Source organism: Euphorbia lathyris, chromosome 6 (assembly GCF_963576675.1).
Source record: "Euphorbia lathyris chromosome 6, ddEupLath1.1, whole genome shotgun sequence".
Classification (NCBI taxonomy): Eukaryota; Viridiplantae; Streptophyta; class Magnoliopsida; order Malpighiales; family Euphorbiaceae; genus Euphorbia; species Euphorbia lathyris.
The window spans coordinates 46,885,648-46,905,023 of NC_088915.1; the positions used below are offsets into that span (position 1 = coordinate 46,885,648).

At 36.9% G+C, this 19,376-nt stretch overlaps 2 protein-coding genes across 4 annotated transcripts; one reads left to right on the forward strand and one right to left on the reverse strand.

The window, feature by feature from the left end:
- The first annotated feature begins 9,238 nt into the window (after positions 1 to 9,238).
- LOC136231827 (uncharacterized) lies at positions 9,239 to 11,292 on the forward strand. Its single transcript, XM_066020796.1, has 5 exons — positions 9,239 to 9,760; positions 9,854 to 9,951; positions 10,056 to 10,349; positions 10,791 to 10,851; positions 10,931 to 11,292. Exons 1-5 carry the CDS (start codon positions 9,534 to 9,536, stop codon positions 11,010 to 11,012), a joined length of 762 nt encoding a protein of 253 aa, XP_065876868.1. The 5' UTR covers positions 9,239 to 9,533; the 3' UTR covers positions 11,013 to 11,292.
- Positions 11,293 to 12,935: 1,643 nt separating this feature from the next.
- LOC136232833 (probable methyltransferase PMT9) lies at positions 12,936 to 16,841 on the reverse strand. 3 transcript variants are annotated; one of them, XM_066022268.1, is made up of 9 exons: positions 16,746 to 16,841; positions 16,405 to 16,657; positions 16,142 to 16,306; positions 15,866 to 16,048; positions 14,935 to 15,529; positions 14,694 to 14,806; positions 14,358 to 14,578; positions 13,589 to 13,917; positions 12,936 to 13,250 (listed from the first exon to the last, which is right to left on the reverse strand). In XM_066022268.1, the coding sequence occupies exons 2-8, from the start codon at positions 16,636 to 16,638 to the stop codon at positions 13,602 to 13,604; spliced, it is 1,827 nt and encodes a 608-aa protein (XP_065878340.1). In that variant the 5' UTR covers positions 16,639 to 16,657; positions 16,746 to 16,841; the 3' UTR covers positions 12,936 to 13,250; positions 13,589 to 13,601. The 3 variants fall into 3 exon arrangements, with proteins under 3 accessions (XP_065878340.1, XP_065878341.1, XP_065878339.1); XM_066022269.1 differs by having other exon boundaries at positions 13,596 to 13,917; positions 16,405 to 16,803; XM_066022267.1 differs by having other exon boundaries at positions 16,405 to 16,800.
- Positions 16,842 to 19,376: the final 2,535 nt, after the last annotated feature.

A 19,376-nucleotide genomic window follows, 5' to 3' on the forward strand; every position in this document is an offset into this window, starting at 1 on the left:
GCTGGGTTCGTTAATAATGAGTCAACACAACTTTCTTCTGTCACTCAGCTCCTGAATGAGATCAAGGGTCTCAAAGATCTTGTGAGTGTCATGACAACTGTTCAAACTCAACAACCCAAGCAAGACTCCATAGTGAAGCTGGCTGAACTGCAGTTAATGATGGTGAATCACATGGATTCCCTCCAATGCCAAATAAATGCTCTGTCTGCAGTAAACTCGGGATATGCTACTTCTGCTGAGGTTGACCACCACTTCACCAAGCTACAATTTGAGCTGACCGATACTCGTGCGCTAATTTCCTCCTCTTCCTAGTGTTCGATCGAGCAAATTAGCGAAGCTGTCCGTCTACTCAACTTGAGTAAGGAAGAAATGGACACTGACTTGGTGAAAACAAATGAAATCCTGCAATACTCCTAAGCCACCTTCAAACATGTGCGCCATACAAATGCTCAACGTCAGTTCTACGATTCGGCCTTGCTCAAAATGTATCATCAAGCTTATGCTAGGCTGACTGACACGCTGACCTGGATTGGGAAATCACAGGAATATATTCTCAGTATGCTTAGTGCATCTATTCGAGTCCTCAGATCCATTATAGACGATGGCGTTCCTGTTTTCGATGGTCTCAGGTAAAGCACGAAACAGCTTAAGGCATACTCAGTAAGATTAACTTGTGCTGCTCTCAACGACACCTTCATTCCTCCTCCGCCCGATGCTGGCAAAACGAGGGAGAAAGAACAAGCTGATGGAACTCATCACACATCAGGGGAAGCAGGAAAAGCATCTGGTAGTCAGCAACAAAGAAACGCCAAGGGAAAAGGAAAAGTTAATCCTGCCCACCAAGCCCAAGTCAACAGGAAGAAATAGATTAGTTAATCTTAGAATTTGACTTGTAGCACTTGTCTGGCGTTTGTTTATCTGTTTGTTTACTGACCAAACTATCTATTTTAAAGCATCTTTTATTTCCAACTGACTTATCTATTTGTGATGCTTAATTGTTGTGATATATGCTGAACTATCTTAAAAGAACAAACACACTAAAATTAAAAGGGAACATGCTGAGAAGAATGCTCAACATACATTTACTCTGATACATGAATACATTTTGCGATATAATCTCTCTGATACCTAAAATTGACCGTGTATCAAACTAAGTAAACACATGTTCCAACATATTGACCTCTTCTGAAAGCTGACCTAGGCTCATCTGAATTAGATTTTAGAAAGTCTAGAACTGAACTTAGTCAGTACAAGCATGTTTTGATTTTTCTCAATTAAATCTTGGAAGATTTAGAGTTAAATTGAATCAAATAGATGCAACCCTTACGGGGGAGTAATTTCAGAAGAATGTAAGGCAATTCAATTATGGGGAATTTCAAAACTGAGTTCCATAAACTAAATATTTTGCCAACATAAAAATGGGGGAGTTTGTTGAAACACCTTTCCAACATGATTTTGATTTGACAAAATTATTTAAGTTAATCCATGATTAAGACAATTAAATTTAAGTGCTTTGATTTAATTGTACTAATACGTTTGTTCAATGTTGAGTATAAGAATATTTAAGAACATGAATCAAATTAAGACAGAACGTAGTCAGCATGATAACATAGCACAGGCTGAGTAAAGAATGACTCAGTACGAAAGAAGGAAGGTCTTCTTCAGGACCGAAGTTCACAGAATGAAGCTGACCGTAGAAGCTGAGTGAAAAGCAACTCAGCATAAAAGAAGAAAAGTCTTCTTCGGAACTATATCTCACAGAACGAAGCTGACCGTGGAAGCTGAGTAAAAGGCAACTCAGTATCGAAATTGGCAACAATCAAAGACAACGATTATCAAAGTCATGCTGAATGATTTTAAGGATAGCACCAATGATCCGTTTGCTAAAAGACAAGATCCGACAACTGTCTGCACCAATAATAGAAACCTTGGAATTACGCAAAGAGTCAATTTTGAGATGCATGGGTCAACTATCCGTTAGCTAAAAGACGAACTGGCACTAGAAGACACACCTGCGGAAAGAGGACAATCTTGACGACTGCAGAATTCAGACGACAAGATTGGCCTGCAAATCTGAAGCTGACCAGAACATGTCGCAAGAGAAATCCGTTTGAATCCAATGGAAAAGTCCGGATTCAAATCATTGTATCTTCAGATTTCAATTATAAAAGGACAAGTACTCTTCTTGGATCCTTTGCCGAAACACAAGAGAAAAAGAGCATACATACAAAGCACATCAAAACAAGAAAAAGATCTTACACCAAATTTCTATCTCTGTGTAAAAGCTAGTTTGATTTTGTAATCATCTAAAGTGTTCTTTGTCTGAAAAAGAACAAATTTGTATCAATTGTAAAATTGAGAGAGTTGTGCTGAGTACTCGGTTTTAAGTACTCAGCGGTAGAGAAATCTAGGTGTTCGGCTATAGCACTTAGTAAGAGTTGAGTAGACGAATAGAGGAAGGTACTCTTGCATATTCAACTGCCTTGTAAACGGTTTGCGCTCTACCTTTAAAGAGCTCAGTATTGGATTGAAAAAGCCCGGAGGGATTCTGGGGACTGGACGTAGGGGGAGAGGCCGAACCAGGATAAGTCGTGCTGAGTAATTTCTAACTCTCTCTTAATATATATCTGTATGTGTTGCTTGTTATATTTACTCAGTATATAAATTGTTTAAGCTGACGCTGAGTAAATCAGAGTGCTGAGTTGGAAGCTGACCACAAAAGTGTCATTTCCCAACTCGCAAGTAAAACAGTTCTAGTCAGTATCTGACTAAAGCCGTCTTACGCCTCACTCGGCCGTGCTGACCAAAACTGAGTTGTGAAACTCAAAGAATTATATTAAGTTAGCATAATTAAAATGAAAAAGTTACATTAGTTCCTAACCCCCCCTTGGAACTAATTACATGGGACCAACAGAAATGACCAAGATAAACGAAAAGCTACGAGTGGCAAAATAGGCCATACGTCGTGCAAACTGAGAAAATACATGTGCCACAATGCAACATTCCCTTCGCAATGTTGGTCATTATATAAGGAGCTCATCACCTCCAAAGCCACATTCTATGGCTCGTAGTCCATCCATCAGGTGGCCAGATACTAGCGTACGCAATGGGCTACTACTAAGCTCCAAAGCGACCACTGCAGAGATTTGACACCAAAAATCCCCAAAAGGAGAGAAGAGTCAGAACGATGATGAGTTGAGGACCTTAGACCTCACTATAGAGATGGAGATAATAAGGAAGGAAGTGAGCCATAAAAGCACCGTGCAGTGCGAGACAGGTTGGGAGAAAGGCAGAGGCTAATAGAGGAGGAGGATGATAAGCCCATCAATAAGTGGGAAATGTATGGGATCATCTAAAAGGAATTGTAGGATGTCATGGATGAGACTGGAGTTCAAACAGGACCTCTAGAGATAATTGATACATGCACTCTACTATCGGCTGAAATCAGGCATCAGTCCATGCCCAAGGGGTTTCCTATCCCCCTTCAAGGAATATGGAGGTGTTGGAGATCCAACAACCCGTGTTAAAAACTTTCGAAGAACAATGAAAGCAACAATGGTAACTAACATTGTTCTCTATCATCTTTTCCCAACAACCATGAAAAATTCAGCAGCCTAATTATATGAGCAGGCTGCTTCCACTCAAAATTTGAACCAGACGGCTCTGTCCTTTGCTGAACACTTCATAACATCCATCCTTGAAGAGAATATGGTAAAGGAGCTAAATAGGGTTGTCCAAACCGAGGGGGAAACTCTAGCTTAATTTATCAAGCATTTTTAGGCTTTGTCCATTCGGATCAAGGAGTTTAATGTTGGAGATACAATAGAATCCATAGTAGGAAACTGTTGAAGCCGAGCCTTACAGCAAAGTGCCGTCACGTCCAGACCTGGAGACTTCCAAGATCTGATGAAGATGGCAAGAAGTTGCACTTGTTAGGATGAGCATAAGACGAACCCTCTACTGAAGGATCATCTCGGTCCAAACAATGAAAAAAACCTCCAAGTGATAAAAGGATGGAGATAATAAGGACATGGACCAACAAAAGCATCGGGAGCGAATAGGCAAGCCTCTATCCTTTTTAACGATCCCAAAAACCAGGTTTTATATTTGGTAGAAAATAATAAGATGCGTACCTAATACCTTGCAAGATGAAGAAACATCAGGGCGAAGAAATGGGGCTTACTGCGATTTCCACAAGAGTGAGGGCCACGATACGGAGAAATATAGGGCAGCTGATCACAGAGCTTGAAAAGATGGCCAAAAGTGGCAAGTTGGAGCACTTCCTCAAAAATTATGGAGACTTCTCTCGGAGGGAGAATAAAGCAGATGAGAGAATGTTGAAGGGCGTCATCAACGTGATAGCAGGAGGATCAAGCCCTAAGAGGAAAAGGGAGATTTCCAGTCTAGAGAAGGTACGTGAAACTCGTTCTGACTTTTACTTTGGAAATCTTAAAAACAAGTTGGGCCAATGGCATGGTGATGCATTGGTTATTAAGATGATAGTTGTGGACTTCAAGGTTCTCAGGGTTTTTTATGCTCATAAAATATATAGCAGTTAATAGGACAAGTGTATCCTATCGCAACAAGTAATATTGTGCTAAGCACGAGATCGAACCACAAGGACTATTATCCTAATTAGTAAATTCGACAGGTAAATCTATCTATTTAGCGGAGTTGATGATAAAATGGTTTGTGAAATAAATTAAATAAACAACCAACTACTTAAAGCAATAAACAGAACAAGTCGTAGGGTGGATTGTGATTCAACGTAGGTTACAACCTAGGATATGGAATTCATTGATTAACTCCTAAGTATGGGTTTAAGGACTTCAGGTTTATATTCTACTAGTGATTGATGGTAATTGTCCTAACAAGAAAGACAAATGTGATCAAGATTCATCTAACCTATTCACATGCATTCGGCTAATGGCTTGATTAGGCATATAACTTAGGGCATGCAAAGCAGTAGGTTTCTTGACAATTAAGACTAAAGTCGTGGCCCAGTCACGAAGCCACACTCCTAGTTAGACATGTCAATTTTCATGTTCGTGTCGTGTCAGGTTTCAAGTTCGTGTCAACACCTGAAACACGAACACGACACGAAAACTTTTCGTGTCACAAAATCAAAACACAAACACGACCTGCTCTTGACACGGTAAACACGAGACGATACGATTTTTTTACACAACCAATTAAATTGACACGACATGACATCCTAACACGACCTAACATGCTCAACACGACCTGTCTAACACGACTAGACCTAGCAATTTTCGTGTTCATGTCGTGTCAGTTTTTGAATTCGTGTCATAAAGGTATATTTGTAATTAAATTTCGATTCAGTTTCGTGTTTTCGGATTGACACGAACACGACACGAAAATTAACATGTCATTTCGTGTCGTGTCATAAAACCCTAAACACTAACACTAAAAAAACATGGCATGTTCGTGTCGTGTCATCGGGTCGTGTGTCGCTTTGCAGGGTCTACTCCTATTGGTCTCTAGCGAGGCCAGATTTACACAGGTTCAGCATAGATAATTCCATGGTCAAGTTCTTATCTATCTATAATCCTATCTATGTCAGGTTTATAGGCATTAGGCGCAAACATATATACAAAACAGGCTAATTGATCGTCATCGAGTCTCATTCTAGCAATAATCCTATTCCTGGCAATATCTAGGCATTAAGCATGTATAATCTGATCAATCAAGAGTAATTACATAAACCCTAGGTCCTAATCATACATATTCATATAACCAATTTCATCCCCATCCTAGATTGGATGGGGATTAGCTCATAGACAAACTAATCATAACAGAGATGTAAACATGAACAATGGAAGACATTCTTGATTAAAAGTAAAATATAGATAAAAGGGAAAGAGAAAAGAATTCTAAAACCGGTTTGTCTGATTAATTACAATGAAACAAGGTAGATCCTCCACCCGTTGAGCTTGTTCTTCAACAGAATAAAACTAAGCTACGACTGAATAAAATGTAAAATTCAAAAATAATGTACTGGAATAGCTAATAAATAGATCGTCCCGAAAAACTGAGAGTAGCTCCCTATTTATAGAGATTGGGAGAAACCCTAGTGCCCCCGGGGGTAAAATCGGCATTTTGTACATTCAAAGGATGCTTCCAGAGCTAAAATTTGCGGATTTCAACAAAGGGAAGGCGCTGGTGCGCCTTTCCCCGCCTCGTCTCATCGAGACAGGGAGTGTCTCGACGAGACAGTCCCAATTGGGGCAAAACTCCGGATTTTGTCTGTTTAGGTCCTTGGGCTTCCGAAATATGCTCTAATGGTCCCTGACGAATCCCAAAAGTGCTCCGACGGTCCCTAAATAACCCAGAAATGCTCTAATAGGCTTGGGTCTGGTTCGGAAATGCTCGAATAGTCCTTGGCAATCCCTAAAAACACCGAAAATTTTATAAATAAAGGAAAATACTGAATTTAACTAAAAAGTAATAAAATGATACTAGAATTGAGTAAAAGCGAAGTGAAAACAATCTAAAACAATCCTAAAAACTCTATAAAATATGGAGCTATCAATTTTGTGGACACTGGAAGCTCGGTCAACATCATCATAAGGAAATTATTCAAAAGTCTTCCCATCTGCCAAGACAAACTACTTCCCAATACGACCCCACTAGTTGGAATGATTGGGGAGGGTTTGTATAGCATTTTTGTTCGAGGGGTTGACAAGTAGTTCCCATAGCGATGACATTAATAACCATTTTTAAGCTCATCAATTTCACTTAGGATGATATATGATGAAATCGGGCTAGATACCCCCATATGGGCTCAGTCCGTCATTTTACACCATTTAGATCCAAACTTATATCCTATTGGCCTTCATTACCCCAATGAACCGATCAACGAGAAGATCCTTTAATAAGTCAAACGAATCCACGGATTCGAGCTCCAATCCTTTATACCATTCCTATGCTACATCCAAAGGGTCGTGGGGAATACCTTGCACATTACATGATCTTCCTTAGAGTAGAGGTTGATCATACTCATGAAGGTAGCGCAATGCTCATTTGGATTTTTGGTGCCTGTATAAGTGGGTAGTAATGGGGTTTTCTTGTTTTTTTGGGAAGGTTGCCTTAATGTTGAGTTAGACTAGTGGAGTCTTGCTAGATGTGACCTTTCTTCTAATGGCTCTGCCCAATGCCTTCATATCAAAGGATCTTTAGAACTTGGCCTCCAAATCTTCTCCCTATTTGGCTAGGGCTTTTTTTGTTAGCTTAGACATTCAAGGAATGTCTGTGATATCATGTTGTTGTCCTCTTGCATGGCTTTTTTAGTTGCATTGTTTGTCGTTATGATTATGCTTTCCATGTTTGAAAGCCTTATAGGGTTTTCATTAGTCTTCGTGTAGGGTTTCGAGACTCTTCCTCAGAGCCCGTTTCTACAGTTACCTTGTCTTTAAAGTTGATGTTGCCAGATGTCGTCTTAGTCTCTTTTTACTTGGCTTGATGGCTGGTTTCGATGACCTCCCTTGTGGCGGTGGGGGGGGGGGGGGTGTAAGGCCTGCTGGTAGAGGGGTTTCTACCATCCTTTCGAGATTGCTTTAGATGAATTAGAGGAATTTTTATGTTAGTGATTCATACTCACCACACCAAATGATGAGTGTTTAGATCCAAACAATGTAATCCCTCTAGCTGGGAACGGTCTTTAGAATACGCTCCAATGATCAAGTTAGTAAACAGGAGACAGAGAGAGAATGCCCATAATATGGAGATAAAGAGAGAGAAAATTCTTTACTTAGTGGTTGGTTACTCATATTTATAAACATTGGTTCCCGTCTATGCAACCTTTTTACCTTAGGCTTGTATCAGCTTAAGCAGTCGCCCGGATGGTTTCCAAGGCGACTGCAGAAGTTCCCTTTTTGTGCTTTGGGCCCTTTGGGTTTGTGAGGCTTGCTCTTTCCAACGGGTCGTGGTTGGGCTTTAAGCCTAGATGCTTCATCAATTTCTAACACATATTCCAACAAAATACACAAAAATTATTTACATATACACAAAAATTAAATAAATACATTCTTTGTTAACAGATATTTCTAATAAAATATAATCTAAATTCCCCACTCCGTTAATCCTTATTGGTAGGTGATCTGTAAATTTCACTGTAAACCCTCATCGAGGTCTGTGGTTTGCCCTGACCTTGGGAGTGGGTAGACCTACTCTTACCTAAACTTTATGCCTACCAAAAAAAAATAATAAATATACACATATAATTTTTAATTTTCTATACATGAAATATTTGCTAAATCAGAAATACAATCTCAATCTTGTAAAAAATTAGCATACTTTTTTTTTTATCTAACTCATCAAATGTATTGAGAGAATGAAAAATTGAAAAATGATAAGTCTTTAAGTGAATAAATTAAGAACTGTGAATTGTGAAGTTTTTAAATGAAAAAAAGAAAGGGGTATTGTTAAATACCGCAACCAAATTCCTTATCACCGCACTCATTAGACAATTTTGCCCTTGACATAAAAAAAAATCGAAATTGGAAAAAAAAATTGAAAGAAAATTCAAAATTTAGCCTAAACGGATGTGGCATACCGTTCGACCCATGGCGGGAACGGATGCCGCATCCGTTCCCACCATGGGTCGAGCGGTATGCCGCATCCGTTCCCGTCATGGGTCGAACGGTACCCCGCATCCGTTCCCACCATGGGTCGAGCGGTATGCCTCATCCGTTCCCGCCATAGGTCGAACGGTATACCGCATCCGTTTCCACCATGGGTCGAACGGTATGCCGCATCCGTTTGGGCCAAATTTTGAAATATGCAAAATCGTAAAAAATTTAGTGACGAAAAATACTAAATCATTCAATTTTTTATGACGAAAAATGAAAAATTCTTCTATTTTTTGTGATGAAAAATGTAAAATCGTTATAAAAAATATGTATTATTTTCGTGAGTTCTTTGATAAAAAGATGTAAATCTTAATGTTTCCGACTCGTAATCATCCATTTTCGGGGTTCGGATTGTCACACATCAATTATTTTCATAATTTCAATTATTGTTGTTCGGGTTTATAATTTTGGAGAGAGAATTTTTAGTTTTTGATCAAAATTATGAGAAGGGCAAAAAAGTCCGAAAGAGACGAAGATAAGGAATTTGGTTGCAGTATTTAGCGGTTGACAAAAGTATGAATGAGTTGTTATTTGTTTAAGTTGAGAAGAAATGAAAGGAGAAACGAGGGAGGGGGTAGACAAATTGAAATAATAAAATAGAACATATTATTCTCATTCATGGGATGTTACTGCTTCTTTGATGAGTGCAGCAACAATTTCTGAGAAAGGGACTCATTTCTCAGATTTCAGAGAGAACCCACTTTTCCTAAATTTGAATTTTCTTGTTTCAATTGTTGGCTAAAACTGGACCCTCAAAACTCGGTTTCATATTTAAAAACAAAATAAATAAAGAAACCCTAAACTGGAAAACTACGTCGTTTTAAGTGTTTGATAATCAAGAAAAACAGCTCCCATTGTAGCAATTGCAGATTAACAGTGGCGATGGCGGAAGAAAACCAGGAGAAGGAAGGCAACAACTTGCTGGGATCCCCGAGCTTTACACTGCTCCAAAATGGCAGATTCAAGTGCGTTGAAACTGGACATGAAATGCTATCCAAGGACAAAGAATCCTACTCTCTGAGCAAACGTTGTCGTTTGGGTCTCATCGACTTCGCTTTATCTAATAATAAGCCGCCTCTCAACATGTTCAAGCAAGACCCTTCCTCCCGGTAACTTTTCTTATATTTAATTTGTTTTCTTTTTAATTGATTGAATTTTGATGTTTTAATTTGGTATGATATTGAATTTGATTCTTGCTTCAGTTCGAAATTGATATGTAAGCTAACAGGGGATACTGTCAATAAATCTGAGGAACACATATGGAAGCACATCAACGGAAAACGCTTCCTCAATAAATTAGGTTTCTCTTTTTAATTTTTCATTGTTATTGGCGATTGCTTTTGGGATTGTATCTTTGTAAGTTGCCAGAATATTTGAAATTGATATTAACATTGTTGTATGTAGAACAAAAAGAAATGGAAAAATTTGATGAAAAAGTACAGAAGGAAGCAAAGTTGAGTGTGAATCATCAAGAGAAGAAGAAGGAGAAGGAGAAGAAGAAAAAGAAGAAAAAGAAGCAGAAGGATGAAAAGGCAGTGGAGGAAATAATTTCTGAAGTAAGGAATTGTTCTGATAAGGAGAGTGATTCTGAAGAGGATGAGTTCTGGATGCCACCTGTTGGAGAACGTTGGGACTTTGATGATGGAGGAGATCGATGGGGTTCTGATGAAGAATCAGTGGAGGAAGAAAATGGAGCAGGTTTGCTACTTTTCTACTTTCTCTTTACTGTGAATGAGAAATTGCCTGTTTTTCCTGAAAAATCTCAAATTATTCTGAGGATATAAATGCACAAGTTGCAAACATGAACTTTGATTTCCTGCAAAGCAATCTTTATCAAGGCAATAGAAAGTATTAGTTATATTTGATTGAACAGGAACTGGAACTGGACCCCCAATTGGTAGTGCTGCTCATCCTGGTTTGATGATGACTTGTTCATAGTGTTGTACATTCTCATCTTTCTCTCATAAAAATAAAGATGAATGCGGAATTCTTATTCTACAGGATGAGTAATGCTGAATTTATATTATAATAAGTTGATTGCGGTGGTTAAGTTGATTATTTGCCTATTTTCCTTTTGTACAATAATTGGTATAGTATGCTTTGTGATATAGAATTGGAAAATATGTTTGTTCTTGTCAGAGGCTGCTGCTGCTGCTGCTGCTGAAGAAGAAAATGGGGAATCAGAAGAGCTCTTGAAGCGGTATATCGCTTTGTTGTGTTCCTTTGTTTGTTTTATGGAATTTATTAGAATATTGAAAAAAAACATTACTCTTTCACAGGACAAAAAGAATGTCAATTGAAATAGGACCTAGCAGTTTTGCCTCTAGGAAGAAGAAGAGCAAGAAGAATCCTACATCTTGAATTTGCTCACATGCATCATTTCCAAAGGAATGTTACATCTTACATTAAAATTTGATGTTCACTTATTAGTATCCATCTTTGTTTTCTATTGAATTTTTGTAATTAGGAAGGCTTGCTCCCAGTACACTCTTGTGGTGGGACCCCTCCCCGGACCCTCGCTCAGCGGGGACGCGTAGTGCGACCGGGCCGCCCTTTTTTTTTTTTTATGTGCATGTCTTTATAGCATAGCATGTAGAATTTCTTTATCCAGAGTGGCAAAGCATTTTAATTTTTTGAATTTCATCTTATGTTAATTATTTCCTCAAGTAGATTATTTGTTATGTGTTTGATTTGAGGAGAAATTCTAAAATACTCTCAGACATAACTCATCAAATGGTATGCATTTTTCCTTCTCTTTTGATTAGCGGGATTTATTATAGTAGTTCTCCTAATTTGAGATGTGAGATGCAATTGCAGAGTGAAGGTGATCTTTTTGTTTTTTTTTTTTTTTTCTTGATTTTTTACTTTGCCAGATGGCATGGATACACGTTCTACTTCTTTTCTTGACATTTTCCAATGTACTATCTAATTGATACATGATTTACCAGGAAGAATAAGAAGTCTGTCTTCTTAAGAGATCCCTTTGTTAGGGGATAGTTAAATTTTGAATAATTTGAAAATTCAACTTCAAGAGTTTTTTAATTTCTATTTTCTCTCCATTATTGAAGAAACCCATTCAAATAGGACACAAGGAGATGAGAAAACCCATTCAAATAGGTTTTTAATAACCACAATATTGAAATTGATTTCCTCAAAATAATTATTGACAAACTTAAGGAAAAAACATAAAAAGAGGATTGAAGCATAATTTTGAAATTGAAGTAACTAAATTGTTAGAAGTAAAAAGTAGCATGTATAATATCTTAAACATACAAATCTGAAGCTCAGGTAACAGTGACTAGACCTGTTCATGAGCCCGTTGGCCCGCCCAACCCGCCCAGGCCCGCACTTCATGGGTTGGGCTTGGACATTGATATTTGATCTTTGGCCCGGCCCGGTCCAAGCCCGTATATAAAATAGGTTGGGCTTGGGATTGCTCTCAAAATCCCAAGTGAGCCCGGCCCGGCCCGATTTTATATTATGTAGTAATATTTTTAATTGTATATATATATATATATATATGTGGTGTATTTAAAAAAAAAAATTTACTCCTGTTACTAAATTTGGTAGTTGAATCTAAAATTAAATTACTCTAAAGTCCTAAAATAATTACATTAGAATTTTTTTTTTTTAATATTAACATATTAGATGGGCGGGTTGGGCCGAGCTTGGGAATTACTTTTTATAGTCAAGCCCAACCCGGCCCGAGCCCGATACAAATATAGGTGGGCTAGGTTGGGCTTGGACAAGATAATTATATGTAAAGCCCGGTTAGGCCCGGCCCAGCCCATGAACAGGTCTAACAGTGACTGAACAAATAGGGTAATTTTGATTACAAATTTTATTGAAAAAGGAAAAGAACCAGTAATGAATATTCCATTACAATGGCCATGTTTGGTAAAGAGCGTTTTGGGATAAAAAGAGCGGTTTTGACCAACTTTAGAGGTTTGACCACTGAAACCGCTGATTGGAATGTTTGGTGAAGAGAAGTTTGAGAGAGAGTTTTGAGATGAAAACGCTAATTTAGAAAAAACTCTTAAAATGAGCTTGTTCAATTAGTGTTTTGGAATATTAAAATTAATGGACTTCTTTAACCCTAATAGATAGACTCCCTCTTTTCCTGCCGCTAATTCTCAAACAGGGCCAATAAAATTAAGAGATGTCAAACCAATGATAGTAATTCCATTGAGAAAGTATTAAATATTAATGTTAGTTTTGGCATGCTAAGCACAAATAACCACATAAAAGAATAGTGAACAATGAAAGCAAGGATGGATCAGGATCTTGTACAATATCCATTCCATATATCGTGGTCATAATGTTACTTTCTCTATCCTACATAAAGAATCATCAACAAAATTGTATCTTTCTCAATATCAGCCTTCTAACACTTGACTATAATCTAAAATCACTCAACCAAACTATCTCAAAATTAGAAAATCATACTTGAACCTCAATCTATACTTCTTTGTCTTCTAAACTCTATATTCTGTAGCTTGGAATTTTGATGATCATTTACGCTGCACTGCACTCACATCTTCACTGAGAGAGGATACAAGTCACGGCCTCCACATACATTGAGGTGAGGGTGGCATCCAGCTTCATAAGTCAAAGTAATAAATATATGTATTACATCAGTTTGTCCCAACATGTATAAATAAAATAGGTCCCTATACGTAACTCTTCATTAATAACATCTTTTATATCACCATTGCAGTATTCAACTCTTCGTGATTACATACCACTTTGCTGTGTGTAAAACAGACCTTTCAATTCAAACATCTGCTACTCAAGATTATTAATCCGATAATGCTACTCTATTCACTTCAGTTTTCACAATATAAACAGTGCAAAATGCAAGTAATTTAAATAAGTTAAGTGTTAAAACATGTGGACTTTAGGAAAAATAAAATAAAATAAGGTAAATGAATATATACCTTGTACCTATATTCACAGTCTAGAAGCACGTCCACTCCACAACTTTTTTCTCATGATCAAAACTCGCTCTTCAGTTGAAGAGAGAACATCATTACTTGGTTCAACTTCTATCAACCATTGATCCCACTTCAATGCAGGTGCAAGTTTGCGGATATAGTTTATAATTGAGGATTTTTCTCTTATGATGACAAATCCCTGTGGTCTTAGTATACGATCCATTTCAATTAGAAGATCCTCCATACTACAACCACGCTCCTCTATTTCAGAGAATACTTCCCAGGCATGAAGTAGATCGTAGGTACGTGGGTATGTAGAGAATGCTTCACACCTATTAAAAGTATCAGATGACCCTAATATTATAAAATATATATGAAACAGTGAAAAAAATGCACAAACGCAAACATCTACATATATGATACTTGTTGATTGAAGGAGTTGTAAGCAAATAATCATCTCGTATTCTACATCTATCAGGATAAACATTTTTGCACACTCAGAGCACTGAGATAAAAGTAGACACTCATCTTAGTTAACAGATCACTGGTTAGTGAATTAAGAGTCCATTCTATTGTTATAATCTACGATGCAAATTAATACTATGACCAAAAAAGAAAAAAGAATTTAGTGTACGAACTAGGAACTAAAAAATATGCTCTCATTGTAGATTTAAGCTAAACAAGATAGTAAGATCCCAATATTAATGGTAAACAAGTCTTAATCAATAGGGGAAGTGCATCAAAGTTGAAGGGTGTACTAGTACAAGCATACCAGTCATGAACTGTTCCAATTAAGCCACGATCATAAATGATCTTCAATCTGGCAGATTGGTTCGCAGGAGCAACATTCATCACCCAAACATCAATATCTCTAAGAGCAGCTGCAAAACCCCCAAGGTTGGAGTTCATATCCATGACATTTCGGAAGTAACTCCTCCTTACAACAGATTTCATCTGCTTCCAATACTCGCTTACCCTAGATTGCCATATTTTCTGCACCACATGATTCTTTTTAGTGGCTTAATCAACAAACAAAAGAAAACTGCTAAAAGACTGGGAGAAATTTAGAACCGGGTATGGAATTAATTTCCCAAGGGTACAAACATACAGTGTCTTCTTGGAACTCTTCAGGACTGACGCCAATCTCTTCCAAGCGAGGAGGTGCTGCAATAAGTCGCCGTGGCCAAAAGACTAATCCGCTCCCTTTTTCCTTGTGCATCTCTGTAATTAAGAGTTAAGATTAAGAAAATGACAGTTAGGAAAAAGTAAAGAACACGATCACCAAAATTGAAGGAAGAATCGACCAGTAACTTTTATTCTGCACAGATGCCTACACCAGTGAAGCTTACTTGTAGTGTATGGAGAGATGCACGCCTTCATGTGCACGTTCCAAGTTGCATCAGGATCATCATCAGAACTGCACAAAGGAGGTTGAGTCCCAGGATCTCTTTTCAAAAAACAGCCATTAGTCAAGGGCTTTGCCCATATAACAGTCTGGTCTTTCTTTACAACAACTCTCCAACACATTCTTTTCAGAAGTTCATTCATAGCAGCCCATATCTTTCTGTTTTCTGGATCATGTGCATAGGCTTCAGGAGAGGAGTATGCAAAATATCCACCTGGTCTTAGTAATCTGTCAAGTTCTAGTAAGAGAATTCCATCTCTCTGGAGCCAATCAATCCTACATCTTGAACAATGAGCCAGTTCAAATGATCTGCTAGGAAAAGGAAGTCTTTTTGTTCCCAATACACCAAGAGTTGATGGAATCCCTCTCTCCAATGCAAATTGTATTTGATTCTCATGTACATCATTTGGCGCAACGGACATAGCTACTATGTCATGAGCAAGAAGATAGGCTCCGAAACTTGCAACTCCACAACCAACATCGAGAACATTCCGGATATGTCCACCGTTGTGAAGCTTATCATTTGGGAATTTCAGCATCTATACAAAATTATACCAAAAAGCTTGGTATTAAGGAAACAACACCCAAAACAAATTATAATACAAGATCTGATGATTAGCTATCTGCAACAAAAGTAAATCGAATATGAATAGGATTTTCAGCGTGTAGATATGCTCCAATTGATGAGAGAATGCATGGATTCTATGACCTGACTCATTGGCTTGGTCAAGGTACAATTCCTATTTCTCTTTACTGTATTCGAACAAATTCCATGTTCTTTGTAATAAACCAACAGAAAGGAAGTGAAGTTCACCAAAAAAAAATTAAATACATAAATAAGAAAGAGATATAAGAACATATGATTTGCAAATTACCCTAGCAAGAGAAGCAATGTACTTATCAGCCCCATAGTGAAAATGGGTTCCACCACCAGGAAAGTTGATCTTATCCCCATGCACCACCATCCAGTTCTGATCAGACTTCTCCTTGGCAAGGTGAGTATGAGGTATATTTGCCTTCCAAACTTCATCTCTACTTTCAGGCCATCTTATAGGAATCTGGAATTCTAAAAAAAGATATTGTCGGAATCAAAACTAACTGAAACCAAACTAAAATAAACAGTCACATCCCGAAAACACGCATACACTAACCTTGTAGCCATTTGGGGGAGGAATAAGACAATTAAAACGACGCTCGGGAGGAGGGCAATGCCGCTCATAATGCTCCATCAGAGTTAAATTGGGTTTCAGTTTCAATTGATAAATAAGATTTCTATCCAAACAAGGAATCAGCTCCGAGTGTTTCATATCACAGATCTGTAAGAGCCATTATTACACTAAAAATCAACAAAAAAAAAAAATTGAAATGGAAGAATTCGCATAAAATGTTAATAATAATAATAATGATAACGTACAGGAAAGCTTTGCGGGACATTCTCATCAACCAAATCATCAAGATCAGGGGTGGAGGTCCGGGAAAACCCCGAATGAATGGGGTCGACGCCATCAAAGTAACGTTCAGATCTGGAGAGTGCCGGAGCAACGATGGAGCCATAGTAAAAGCAAACCAAACCGAGAAGCGATATGAGCCCGAACAGAGCGTAGGTAATTAGCTTAGAAGTGGAAATGCGCTCGCTCTTTTGCTTCATTCCCCGATCGGATTCGGATCTATATACAAAGCCAAAATCAGCAAACAAAAATGGCTTAAAATAGTAGAAAACCTAGCAGAAGGGAAGAGCGAGCATGGAAAAATTACAGATTTAGCTGACTGATAGGATTTTCGCGTGACTCAACCAAGATAGATTACAGACATAGACTGTGTACTAAAGCCACAACTGATTTTTTTCTTTATCCAGTGTGCTGAACCACATGGTAACATGTGGAATATAAAGAACGATTGGTTGCGGATTGATTTAAACAATGACGCGTGTCCAAGTCAAAATACCGTTATTGGAAACCAGCTGGTTTTGACTTCTGGGCTACCTTTTTCTGTTTGGAAAATTTACATAGAAAATTATTAAGTAATACTAATTTAAATAATGTGTTAATAAAAAAAAATTAAATAATGTGCAACTCATCAAATAATTATTTTTTATGTATTTTATAAATTATGGGTCTTAAAGATATTTTTTTAGACGAATTAATGTTGGTTTAAGTGGTAAGGGTTTCTAATCGTTTAAACTAGTGGGTTTGGGTTCGAGTTTTAGTGTATAAAAAAAACTTTAATTGGGAGAGAATTTATCTAAAAGTGTATGACGAGTTTCGAATCGAGTAATCGAAAAATTTATAAAAAAATATATGTGTTTTAGGATTAAAATTTATAAAATATATATATATATGTTTTAGGATTTAAAATTTATGAATTTGGATCTAAAATTTATAAATTAAAGTGTAAAAACATATTTTATTTTTTATTTTAGAAAAAATCAGAAATTAAATATATTAAAAATTAAATTTTAAAATATAATTTAATTATAATTTTATAATTAAATATGATTTTACCCTTTTTTATAGACATTGAAGTGGTAAATTTCATCAATGGTGTACAACATTTTACTCATTTCACATTTTGGTGTACAACCTTCATTTTGTCTCACTAATATGTACGACCTTATAGGTGACCTCCCACTATGGTATACAGCAGATAAAAATGACCGGTCAACGCCTAGTCAACGCGCCACCTCAACAATTGACCAGTCAAAAAGTAAAAAATTGATCCACCACCATATATCTAATTACTAATATACCCTTATTTGGGTTTTCTTTCTAAACATTTCTCTCTTTCTCTCTCTCTCAATTCAGATAAAAATGGAGGACCCCAATCCAAACACATACCCTGACTTTTCTTCTCAAAACATTTCTTCTCAAAACATGGTCAACTCCAGCAGCTACCTCTCTTTTTTATACTTCAAAGCTTCCACGCTATATTTACTTCCTTTATTATTATTATTACGTTTTTCTTTTCCTAATTCCATTAATCGATACAGTACCACTGAAGACTAGGAGGAGGTTGCTCGTCTGAGAAGAAATTGCAGGCCTCTTCACTGCTAAAGAAATTATGTTCTTCCATCTTCACGAACTGACTTGGTGGATTCGTGGTCGTTTTTTTGAACTTGAAAAAGTTGAATGACCATTTCTTTTCAAAGGATTCTAAATCAAATTTACTGAAATTTGAAAAGGGAGAGTTTAGAGAGAGAGGAATTAGAAAAATAAAGAAATTTGAAGAGGGAGAAAGGAATTGAGGGAAGAAGATGGTTGGCAGATTCATACACAAATTTTATGATCTGGTTTTGGCTTTTGCCCTTATGTTCAGTCTTTGTTATTGAACTTTTACTCAAAATGTGAGGAAATTAGGCTTGCTAATAAGGTGTTTGATGAAATTACTTAGAGGAATTTGGCATGCTGGAGTGCAATGATAAGTGGTTATTGGAGGTGGGAATGGTGAATGAGGCTTTGAGTATGTTTACGGAAATCCAAGAGGATGGTATTAAACCTGATAAGGTTTCATTGGTTCGCATTGTTTCTGTGTGTGTGGCTAGAGAACTGGATATAACTACCTAGATTCATACCTTTATCAACAATAAATTGATTAATATCGAATTAGCGAAAGAAGGAAATAAGGGAGGTCATTTGCGGTGAATTGAAGTATTGATTTTGTATGGAGTAAGTTTTGATCCTAAGCTATTTAGAGAGAGAAAGAAATTTGAAGAGAGAGAGAGAGGTTGGAGAGAGAAAGAATTAAATTTGAAAAATGGAAGAAGATAAAGAGATGGAGGGATTAGAGAGAGAAAGGAAAAGACAGAGAGAGAGGGTTCCAAGGAAGGGGATGGGGTATAATGGTGAAATGGCAGGTTTGACCGGTCATTTTTACCTACTGTACATTATGTTGGGAGGTCACATATAAGTTCGTACATATTAGTGAGACAAAATGAAGGTTGTACACCAAAGTGTGAAATAGGGTAAAGGTTGTACACCATTGATGAAATTTACCCAACATTGAAGTGGTTGCCTTATTTTCATGGGCTTGGAGTGGCTTCTGTGATATAAGACCCATTTAAGAAACTATTTAGGGTTAAATACATGAATATCATAATTAAGTAAAAAATTACAACTAAGTCATATCACCAAACTTAATTCTTAATATGTCATTATTCTCTATATATTATGATTTTATACCATAATTTAAAAAATCTAGATTCAAATTCATAAATCATAAATCCTAGAAAATATATTATAGACTTCTAATTTATAAATTTTTATCTTTAAAATATATTAAAAGTAATGATTTTATTAGTTTGACATAATCTAAAATTATGGCTTGACATAGTTGTAAATAGTTTTTAAAATATGAATTTATGTGTAATTTTCCCAACTATTTATGGTTTCA

Excerpts from the sequence above, each read along its gene's own strand:
- LOC136232833 (XM_066022268.1), bottom strand. The coding sequence starts at position 16,638 with ATGAAGCAAAAGAGCGAGCGCATTTCCACTTCTAAGCTAATTACCTAC. Across the intron at positions 16,307-16,404 it reads ATGTCCCGCAAAGCTTTCCT|ATCTGTGATATGAAACACTC; the intron begins GTACGTTATCAT and ends TGGCTCTTACAG. Across the intron at positions 16,049-16,141 it reads CTCCCCCAAATGGCTACAAG|ATTCCTATAAGATGGCCTGA; the intron begins GTTAGTGTATGC and ends TTAGAATTCCAG.
- LOC136231827 (XM_066020796.1), top strand. The coding sequence starts at position 9,534 with ATGGCGGAAGAAAACCAGGAGAAGGAAGGCAACAACTTGCTGGGATCC. Across the intron at positions 9,952-10,055 it reads ACGCTTCCTCAATAAATTAG|AACAAAAAGAAATGGAAAAA; the intron begins GTTTCTCTTTTT and ends TGTTGTATGTAG. Across the intron at positions 10,350-10,790 it reads GGAGGAAGAAAATGGAGCAG|AGGCTGCTGCTGCTGCTGCT; the intron begins GTTTGCTACTTT and ends TGTTCTTGTCAG.